The 10,979-nt window shown below is 39.0% G+C and overlaps 1 protein-coding gene across 1 annotated transcript in view; it reads right to left on the bottom strand.

The window, feature by feature from the left end:
- The window catches only part of LOC139159438 (TBC1 domain family member 24-like), a 27,748-nt gene that overhangs the window by 16,073 nt on the left and 696 nt on the right, over positions 1 to 10,979 (bottom strand). Inside the window, 4 exon segments of the mRNA XM_070736755.1 lie at positions 1,686 to 2,173; positions 2,175 to 2,231; positions 2,233 to 2,399; positions 2,402 to 2,719. Of these exon segments, the coding sequence (XP_070592856.1) occupies positions 1,686 to 2,173; positions 2,175 to 2,231; positions 2,233 to 2,399; positions 2,402 to 2,719 (1,030 nt within the window).

Genomic DNA, 10,979 nt, shown 5'->3' with positions numbered 1-10,979 from the left:
GAAAACAGGCTAAGAGTGTTACTATTGGTGATGGGTTCACCAGTGGGCACTTAGAATGTGGTTAGTCTTAGCTTTTAGGAAATTTTAAAACATCATTCTTCCGGTTATTAACTAGATACAGTTAGATTGATTATTCAGTTGCAACTACTGGAGAGATTCTGGAAGCAGCATTCCAGTTTGTATGTCGGGCAGATCCTGAAGCCTTGGGGTCTGACCAGGGGTGGGCTGCTGCCTAGATGAGGGGGGGGATGCAGTGGGGTAGTAAAAATGGAGCTCCACCCCAGAGCACCCAATTTGCACTGAAAGATGTTGAAAGAAAATGCAGGGCATCCTGCATAAGCCATGCCCATAGTGTAGTAGTAAAAATTTTGGGTCTGACCTTGATATTAGTTCTGTATGTTCTTTTGGGAAAATATCTGCTGTCAGGAATGGGCTTTGGAAGTTCAAGTTTTATCATTCAGACTGAGCAATGAGGTTTGGTTAAAATATAATCCTACTCTTAAACTGTAATATATCTCAGAGAATTATAAAGCCCAGCAAGGCTTAAACCACTAGTTCCCAACATTGGCCCCACGCCCCATAGGGGGGGCAATTAGATTTTTAATGGGTGCAATAAACCAAGTTAATGACCTTTTAGACTTCCTCTGCATGAGTAGTTCAGTTTTTGAATAGTAAGAATTATATGGGGGAGGTATCAGGATTTTAGAGATGCTTAGGTGGAGCACTGCCAAAAAAAAGGGAACCACTAGTTTAAACCATACAGTAAATGGTAGGTCATAATGGTAGATTGTTAAAATGCATGGAGATTTAATCCAATTTGCTATTATTGATGTATCCTTATGCTTATTTCTAAACTTTTTTCAAAGCTGGTATAAACCTAACACAGCTCAAATTTGTTTATTATACTGTTTTAAAGGTGTGTGCATATCTAACCAGTACTATTTACTGGTAGGATTATCCATTATATATATATATATAATGAGTTCTATAACTTCCAGTGCTTAGAGCAGACAGATTATGGCAGTTGTGGTCAGTGTTCCCTCTAATTTTTTTGGGGGGGTGGGCGGAAAAGTATAGTGTCTGAGCGGCAGTCCCTTCGGGACTGGGCGGCACAGAAATAATAAATAAACAAACAAACAAACAAACAAATAAAAAACCTACCCTGTTTTGCCTCAGAGAATTTCAAAATAAAATACTGTACTGTGTGTCTATAACAGTGAGCTCATAATGGGGCAACTCTATCAATATCAAAATGCCACTTAAATAGTTGAGCTAGTTTCAAACTAGATTTTGATTTTCTTTCTCTCTCCTTACTCCCATTCCTTTTTCTTTCTCTTTTCCTTCCTCTCTTTTTTCTATCTGTTTCTCTCTCTTCCTCTCTCTCTCCTTCCCTCTCACTCTTTCCTCTCGGCTTCTGGGCAGGTTTGGAAAAACTCTGAGTTGATGATGATTTTTAAGTGAACGATTGCTCACTGCTCAGCTTAGAAGGAACTATGGTTGTGGTCTAGAATCTCTCTGTGGGTAAAGACATATTTTACTGGGATTGATAGGATGGGCAGAAAATACTCTGCATGGGTTATTCTAATTAGGTAGGTTCTGCAGTCATTTAGAGTTGTATTGTCAAGCATCTTGTAACTGGAAACATTATGACATGCCCCCAAATATAGTAAACAAGGTTCTTATACCTGTGATGTACCATTGTTACTCCTTTATCCACCAGAGCCTTCCGGTTAGCCATTTGAAGAAGCCAGATTTCTTTGCGGGAAAAAAGCCGGATGCCGAACGCTTTTTCTAAAAGCTTGTCAGCTGTCAAGTATTCCTGAATGTCCCACAGAAAAGCCTGCAAGCTTCCCTTGATGTCAACCACCTCTTGTCCTCTTGAGCTCATGAAGAGACGGTATTGCTTCAGCAGCGCCAGACCAATGCGGTAAAGGACTTTTTGCCCCTCCGAGAGATACACATCAAAGATGCGGATGACATAATTGAAGGGAAGATCATCGAAGAGCCACACCAGCCACTCAGAGTATATCTCAAAGATGTCTGACAAACTTGCTATCAGTTGATGGGCAGCTGGGCAGTGCTTATTGGCTAAGTCCCCGAAGGTCATACAGGAAGCCTTGTGAGCCAGGAAGGTCTGGTCTATGTAGGTAGTGTGGGGAGCCTTGGAGTAGAGGGAGTCGGCAAGTAAGCTCAAAGCATTGGGCCTCGTCTTGGCTGTAATGAAGCAATAGAGGCAGTCACAGCTGGGAGCAAAGGACAGTAAGTAATATCAGGGTAGAGACTGGAAATGCAGATAAGTATTTTCTTCAAAGCCGTTATTCCTTCTGGAGTGAGGCAGTATTCGGGCATGATGCTTCCTGCCAGGAATTCAGGCAAGGGATCAAAACTTTCACACTGTTTCCAAATAGCTTGCTGGCCACATCTTGGTAGACGAAGGCATCAGGAGTCATTAGCCGGCATGGTATATCTTGGATAATGTGCTGGTAAGCCTTTGCTCTCAGAGTATGGCTTCCAGCCCAACATCCTTCCCTTGCTAGCTTCTTCAGTTCTTTCCTCGACTTGCCAAGGAACTGCTCGTGAGAGTCCTGATGATCATTCAGTTTGGGGATTTTGCTCTGGTCCACAAATACACTGCAGCCTAAGTAGGAAGCTGAATTACTATCCCATGTCCCAGCCTTGGCAATGATTTGCACAGGTTCTTTAATTGGATTATCTGTCTCTGTAGAATAAAGACATTATGTTCAGTGCAATTTATCTACTATTTGACAGCTTGCTTAATGCTGCTTGACAAGTATAGGGGTGGGGGGAGAAATGGCATTGTTGTTTTTCTCCAACTTTGTAACACATAGCACTTAAACTGATAAACAGCAATTTGCCATTTGCTATTAAGCATCCATATCATTCAATAAGTAGTTGGTCTTATCAATGTTAGGAATGGAAGGGTAGGACAATAGAAGATTAGCATTGTGGTAGGGTTAAATACTAAATACTATGCAATAACTTTTGAAAAAAGATTTATTTATCTAACGAATAATCATTATATATTTCTCAAAATGGCTATAAAATAGTATTTTGTTATCGGATGTGGCATCAATCAACACTGCAATTACCTGTGTAGTCACTAGGTTCTCAAGATTCTTTGGAAGATGAAGCTTTTCATGCACAAACCTTTTAGATTACAGTGAAACAGTTCACTGTAACATAGCTCTGGACCATTGAGCACTGCAGAAATTTAGACACTACAAGGACAGACACAAGCACATGTTCCCTGAGAGAATGAAGGCAGCAAGAAGTAGGAAATTATTTTATAGCTACCAGTATATTATCTAGTGGGGGGGGGGGGGGATTGATGCTATTAGGACAGCATGTAATCCCAAGTCTTCCCACTTTGGAAGTCCTTGTATCTTTTTGGGTCAGTCCAGAGATGGGTTTCAGCAGTCCAGAGATGGGTTTCAGCAATTCTGGAGAACCAGTAGGGGAAATTTGGAGTAGTTCGGAGAACCAGTAAATACCATGAGTGGCCACAGCCCCATCTATTCTCTGCCTCTGGAGTACCAGCTGATCAGAACAAAATGGGGATTTTCCAGTAAACTTCCCCTGAAGTGGGGAGGGAATGGAGATTTTACAGTATCCTTCCCCTGCCACAGCAATCATACCCACTAAGCCACGCTTCACCCACCACACCATGCCCACAGACCTAGTAGTAAAAAAAATATAATCCCACCACTGGTCCAGAATATACAGTAAGACCTCACCTATCACTGGTGTTATGTTCCAGACCCGGCCGCGATAGGTGAAATCCATGATGGGGAATTTATCGACTGATAGTACTTATTTAAGTATTTATATTGTAATTGTTTGGTAAGTTTTCATTGTTTTAAGTGTTTATAAACCCTTCCCACACAGTATTTATTTTAGATACAGTATTTAAATACAGTATTTACAATTTTAGATATATTTTTTTTAAAAACCCTGCCGATCAAGTTCGGCGGGCTGTTTAAATCTGCTGATCGACTTCCTCAGAAACCCGCGAACCAGCGAAGATCCGCGAATGATTTTTCTCATTAATATTTCTTGAAAACCCGCAATGAAGTGAAGCCGCAGTAGGTGAAGCGCGGTATAGCGAGGGACTACTGTATCAGTGTGAATAGGGCTGGGCTCTTCCAAGTTTGTCCATGCTATACTTCTGAAGTATGATCTGCCCTGGCTCCCAGATATCTTAAAAGTATTAGTTATCCCCTTTAAAGTGTTACATGGCATGAGATCATGTTATTTGTGGGACTGCTTCTTTCTCTGATTGCTTGTTGTATCAGAGTGGATAGGGTAGATATATTGTACTATGTCCTTTCTCTTAAATATTGCCATGTGTTTCTTTTCTATGACTACTCCATTATGGAATATTCTCCCACTTCAGTCTGGCAAGCTCCCACCCGTTTACCCTTCCAAAAGGCTATCAAGACCTGGCTCAAGATCAGTCACTGGGGTGGAGAGAGAGGGTACCTTGTTATGATTATTGAATGGTTTTGTTTCTGTACTTTTATTCTTGTTGTAAGCCAATCAGAGTTGCCTTTGAAGATGCATGACCATCCAAATCTTTAAAATAGACAAATAGTTAAATAAAATCCTGTCTTTAATGTCCAGTAAATAGCAATGGGAACGGACAGGTCCCATTAAAGAATTAACCACCGCAGCAACATTTTTGGAGAAACTTATGTAGACATGGTTATAACAACCTGTAAAAATATTCTTTAGATCTTAAGAAAGAAGCCAAATACTAGGAAGAAACTCCTTCCCTCCCTTCTATATCTCAGGGAGCCAGTCAGGCTTTCAGGATTCTGTTGCTGTACCCAATCTCAATAAACATGGGTTTTTGGAGTTGTTTCCCTCTGTCTGGCCGATCTCAAAAGGTGATCCTGATAATGTGATATCCAAGTTCCAGAGACAGGCTTTATAAAAGATATTTGGAGCATTGGGGGAATTAAGCAAGCCAGGCTAATCATTTACATTTTTCCTAGGAACGTTCAGGATCTGGGAGCAGGCAGGAAGTCAGATGATGACTCTGCCTTGAGACTCTGCAGGTGGGATAAAATATCCAAAAGTAACTGTTGATTCCTTGAGATAGAATTTGAAGCTTCCTTCTATAGAGAATATCAGATGGAAATTTAACTAAGTCTTATAAATATATTGAACATAGGTAGTGTTGATCACATTAGGTTATGTTGGTTATGACCTATAAAGCCCTTCATGGCATTGGACCAGAATATCTCCGGGACCGCCTTCTGCCACACGAATCCCAGCGACCGATTAGGTCCCACAGAGTTGGCCTTCTCCGGGTCCCGTCAACTAAACAATGTCGTTTAGCGGGTCCCAGGGGAAGAGCCTTCTCTGTGGCGGCCCTGACTCTCTGGAACCAGCTCTCCCCGGAGATTAGAGCTGCCCCCTCCCTCCTTGCCTTTTGTAAACTCCTTAAAACCCACCTTTGCAGCCAGGCATGAGGGAATTGAGATATCTCCCCCGGGCCTATACAATTTATGTATGGTATGTTTGTTTGTTTGTATGTATGTCTGCTTAATAATGGGGGTTTTAAAATGTTTTTAAATTATTAGATTTGTCATGAATTGTTTTATTGCTGTTGTGAGCCGCCCCGAGTTTACAGAGAGGGGCGGCATACAAATCTAATAAATAGATAGATAGATAGATAGATAGATAGATAGATAGATAGATAGATAGATAAATTAGTTTCCATAAATAAAAAAGTAACCTTACTTTTTTATTTATTTGGGATGGGATGGGGGAAAGAGACTTGGTATAATAGGGAAGGAGATATGCAAATATATGGTTTCCCATTTCAGCTTTTCAAATATTCTTAGATTTCTTTAGTTTTTATGACCCAATCTCCCTTTCTCAGAATATACAGGAATAATGGCTGTCTTTTATGATGCAGTAAACATTTTATGTCATTGGGTTTTTTTTAAGATTCTTATTATTAAAAATGGAGCCATAGGTCTACTTAATTTGATTGAATGATGTGGCCATTTTGTACTTTGCCTTGATTTTCTTGAAGTACAGCTAGAATACAACCACTGTATCCACCAACGATGGCATATACAGTAAATGTTCTTGCCCTTTGCACTGTTTATGGAAGTATGGTGCCCCTCAAATGTATATTGTTCCATGTTAGTCTCCAATATTGGATATATGAGTTGATAAGAGATAGAAAGGAAAATACAGTATACCCCAAAACAGTACATGTAGTTTGTAATAATTGACTGAAAGTAATTATTTCCATCTGTAAGCAAAGTTGGAAACACAGTTGGCAAGAGATACCACACATTATTTAAAGGTGTAACTGAGTTTGTGAATGTGATATTAATTTGATTTGCAAGGCCCTGGAACTGGGTGGACATTCTTTGTTGTAAACAAGGGCTTAGTCTTATAACTTTCCATTTGCTAAGGGTTGAGAACTGTTTTTCCAGAGTTCTTCATAAAGCTACTCATGAAGTGATGCAAATGTTTAGTGTTCAGTTAACACCTGTGCTTTAGCAATTTATAGCATTGTTACATTACTGTTGTACTGCAGAGGAGGAAAACGACCAAAATAGAAATGCCAATACAGAACTATACAAACAAAGTGTTGGTGTGGGGGTGGGATGGGGTAGGAAGGAAAAGTGCTGGGGGGGTGAGGGTGGAGAGAGGAAAAGATGAGCAAATAACAATCAAGTGCAAAAGTACTTGCTCAGGATTGATAACTTTGCAGTGGATGCACAGAACTTGTTGATGAATCTATTATGGTGGTTGTGCGTAACTGTCAACTACAGCCAATGTTCCTGATAGCTGGGTATCTATTTTGAATCCTGTAAAGTAATATCCATCAGCTTTTATGAAAATAACATCGTCCAGCTGGTGGAGAAAGCAGAGTATCAGATTAGAATCATGGAAAGAAAGAAAAATCAGAAAACTATGACTTGGCTGAAAGCAAAACTTCCTGTGGGGTAGAATATCCACTTTTGAAATTTGATATTTATAATTAAAGCAATCATTACAAGATAATCATCTGTACATTTGATTCTCACTTGCTACTCTTCATTTTCAGCACTCAGCCGGAGCAGCTGACATCCGTGAATGCCTTCTATTTTTGTGGTTTCTCTGCAGCACAACTTAATAATGCAAGAGTGTTATAACATGTGTTAACATAATGCTAAGCGTTAGCAAGATGAATCTGCAGTTATTATTAAAAATTCGGGGGAAACAGTTTGTGAACTTGATTAATTCCAGTCTTCAGTGCCAATACCGGGTGGGGAGGGAGAACTAAACTCTAATCCAAGAGAATGGACAGCAATGGACTTAGAAAAGCAGCAGAGGAGGGCAAGGAAGTTGAAAAGAGCAAGGAAAAAGAGGCTTGGGGTATTGAGTATCTATATAGAAGTTCTTAAGAACAAATAGCTTAGCCTGAACCCTAGGACAAAGCAGATTCTAGAGGGTGTCATCAACCTAGGTGTGTGTGTGTGTGTCAGAGAAAAACCACTGTAGCATTGGACCATCATAACATGCATTTATTTGATCACCCCAACCTTTTGAAAGTCTAATCCAAACATCCCTGCATTAAAGCAAACAAAAAGGCTAGATGGTAGATTCTAGTGGCATGTTCATCTCCTCAGTTATCATTGTGCTCCCCCTGGAGGAAGACCTGGGCCATTGTTAGAAAGCTTTGACCGCTTTAAAAAATCTAGGTTATCAGGGTAAGCAGGTGCATACCTTGGAGTCTGCACAGACTCCTGGCAATTGCCTGGATAAGTCCCTGGAGTTTTCTTGGTAATGGGACAAGAACCACTATTTATTCATTTGCTCAAAGAACTTTACATTCTGCACTTTCTGCACTTCTGTGTATCGGATCTGTTTATTCTAACCATGTTAGGTTAGCTGTCTTACACTAAATATGTAATCAACTCCAGAAAGAGAGAGACCAGGTCACGAATGAATAATTGATGAGTTCTATACTTTCCAAAGTTCTTTGTGACCCCATTTGGCTGACAAATCTTGTACATTGTGAAATATGTTGGAAAGGAAAGTTTCTGGCATTGCCTACGGTATAACCTATGTGTATCTGAGATCTCTCATAAATAAAAAATAAAATAAAATCTCTCAGAGTATTCAGTCATATTAATTAGTTTAGCACAGCATAACCAACATGCGCACCTCCGGGCATTGTAGAAGTTCACTTTCCATCATCCCTGACAATAATATTAGCCATGGTGCCTGAATCTCCTGGCAATGCGGCTCGAAGCATATCTAGAAGGTTGTACAAATGCATTCTCGTGTACAATCTTTCATGGATTGCAGTCCACTTCTTCAAAAGCCCAAAACTTTGTTATGAAATGTATTAGGATGGGTTTTGGTTGGCTAAAAAGCCTTCATCTCCATCATTTTAAAACAAAGGGTTTCTTTCTATAGATAGAGCAGTTTATTTATTTATTGTACTTTTATGCCGCCCCTCTCCGAGGACTCGAGACGCCTTACAACATATAGTAACACAATATGAAACATCTTAATCCAATTAATTTAAGATCTAACCCCCCCCCCCCCCAAAAAAAAAACCCCCATAGAAACAATCGATCATTCAATCAACTTTCTCTCAACATATTCATTGGCCAGAGGGCAAGAATCTAATGGCCCCAAGCCTGACGGCATAAAGGAGTCTTAAGACTCTTACAGAAAGCAAGGAGGGGGCAGTAAGAGAAGGAATGAGAAGGGCTGGTATTTATCAAGCAAAAAACCCGTCTGCTCTAGAAGGAAGAGAAGGAGAAAGTGAGCTAATTTTGAGGGCCGCTACAATTAAACTTCTGTTGAATTTGACCCCACTTCACTCAGGACAATAAAAATAGGAGCAAAATAAGATTACCCCTTATTCCAATGTATCTGCAACATTCAATTGTTGTTTGTAACTTATGACTAATGGTTGTAACTAAGATTCATGACCTATGACTCATTATTTGTTTAAATGTATACTATGAGCTTATACACTGGATACAAATTCCTTGTGTGTCCAATCACACTTGGCCAATAAAGAATTCAATTCAATGCAATTCAATTCTACCCACCGTACCCTACCCTACTCTACCCTACCCTACCCTACCCTACTCTATTCTATTCTATGGAATAGACTGGCTGCCACATCTTGCCTCTTCCTGTTCCCTTTGACTCAACCCAGGTTTGGGAAAAAACATCAGATTCTATATTACTGGTCTACTACACTATCAGGATTTGCTGGTGTAACATGGCTTGCCATAGGGTTTTCTGTTAGCACCAAAACTTTATAGAAAATAGAGATTGTTTTCTATGAGTTCACCATAATACTAAATAGGCTTGGGATCTCTAGAGAATGAAGATAAAGTGGAAAAGCTTAGATTGGATTGAATACTTTGAGAATGATTGATAAGATTGATAAGAATGATTGATAAGATTAATCCTGGGAATTTTCCTATTATATTGAGCCTGCATATATGTTGGTCAGAAAGATTAGATTAAAATGAAATAATAACCTCATTTCAAGGAACACCAACAGTTTCTAGTAAAGAAAAAACTACTACTGTAGCTTGATTCCACTTGGAAGTGGACTGATGCCACATAATAACACGAGGAAAGGTGAATAAACATTTAGGTAGAAGAAACATGAAATTCTAAAAATACCAGCAACAATATACAGTCTTCAACTTTGGACCACAATTGAGCCCAAAATTTCTGTTGCTAAGTGAGACAATTATTAAGTGAATTTTGCCACATTTTATGACATTTCTTGTTAAGTGAATCATTGCAGTTGTTAACATAGCACTACTGTTGTTAAATAAATCTGGGTTCTCCATTGACTTTGCTTGACAGGTCACAAAAGATGATCACATGACTCCAAGGCATTGCAACAGTCATAAATTTGAGTCAATTGCCAATATGAATGTTGATCATGTGACCGTGGGGATGATGTAACAGTTGTAAGTGTGAAAAACAGCCCCAAGTCACTTTTTTCAATGCCATCAGTCAGTCACTAAATGAACTCTTTTAAGTCAAAGACTACCTTACAATATAGTGAAATAACTCTGACTATTTACCCAGTGATGTGTCTGAAGGTTAAACATTGAAAGTTTAATGGAGATTGTATTCAAAACAATATCAGCATGTAATGCCAAGTATCATTCTGATTTTGAAACCCATATATAATTTACCATACATTTTTTTAACTTCTAAAAGTTATGATAACTGTAAGGAAAGACTGGGATAAATATATATTTTACCCCAAATTTAGATTTACTGTTCATGCTGCCCCAAACATGGTAATGGGTTTTCCCCCCTGCTTATGGCAAGTTTAAAAAGCATGAATACTATTGGGCAACAAATAGTGTGACTTATTTCATCAAAATTCAGTGGTAGAGAAACAACGTGGTGTAGTCCAGGATCTTAAGCCCAGTGTATGACAATCATTATTGGAATTAGTTACATCTTTATTCTTCCAACTAGCTATAGACCTATCAATCATCAACATTATTTTTCAAATATTTTATTAAACTAAGTGTATCTAATCTTTGGGCTTGTGTGGGCTGCACAGAGTGAAGACAAATTGTTTTTGGCCACATATATAATATGCAATATAAATATATATAAATAACAAACCTTATTTATTTTTACAGCTTTATCGAATCAGACTACTAGCTATCCAGGGTTGCATGCAGCTCCTGGACTCTAGGTTGGACATGCCTTGTTTAAACTCTTTCCAAAACCCTGCTTTATAGTTCTCATTTGTCAGTATAATGTTATAATGCTTTTAAAAAAAAACACCTTAGTTTTTTGCTTTATAACAACAATAGCACTTAGACTGATACACTGCTTCAAAGCACTTAACAATACTCTCTAAGCTGTTTAGAGTCAGCATACTGCCCTCAATAATCTGGGTCCTCATTTTACCAACCAGGAAGGATGAAAAGCTGAGTAGT

Source organism: Erythrolamprus reginae, chromosome 2 (assembly GCF_031021105.1).
Source record: "Erythrolamprus reginae isolate rEryReg1 chromosome 2, rEryReg1.hap1, whole genome shotgun sequence".
Classification (NCBI taxonomy): domain Eukaryota; kingdom Metazoa; phylum Chordata; class Lepidosauria; order Squamata; family Dipsadidae; genus Erythrolamprus; species Erythrolamprus reginae.
Note: the sequence above shows the minus strand (reverse complement) of the source record. Positions and strands in the feature narration are given on the sequence as shown.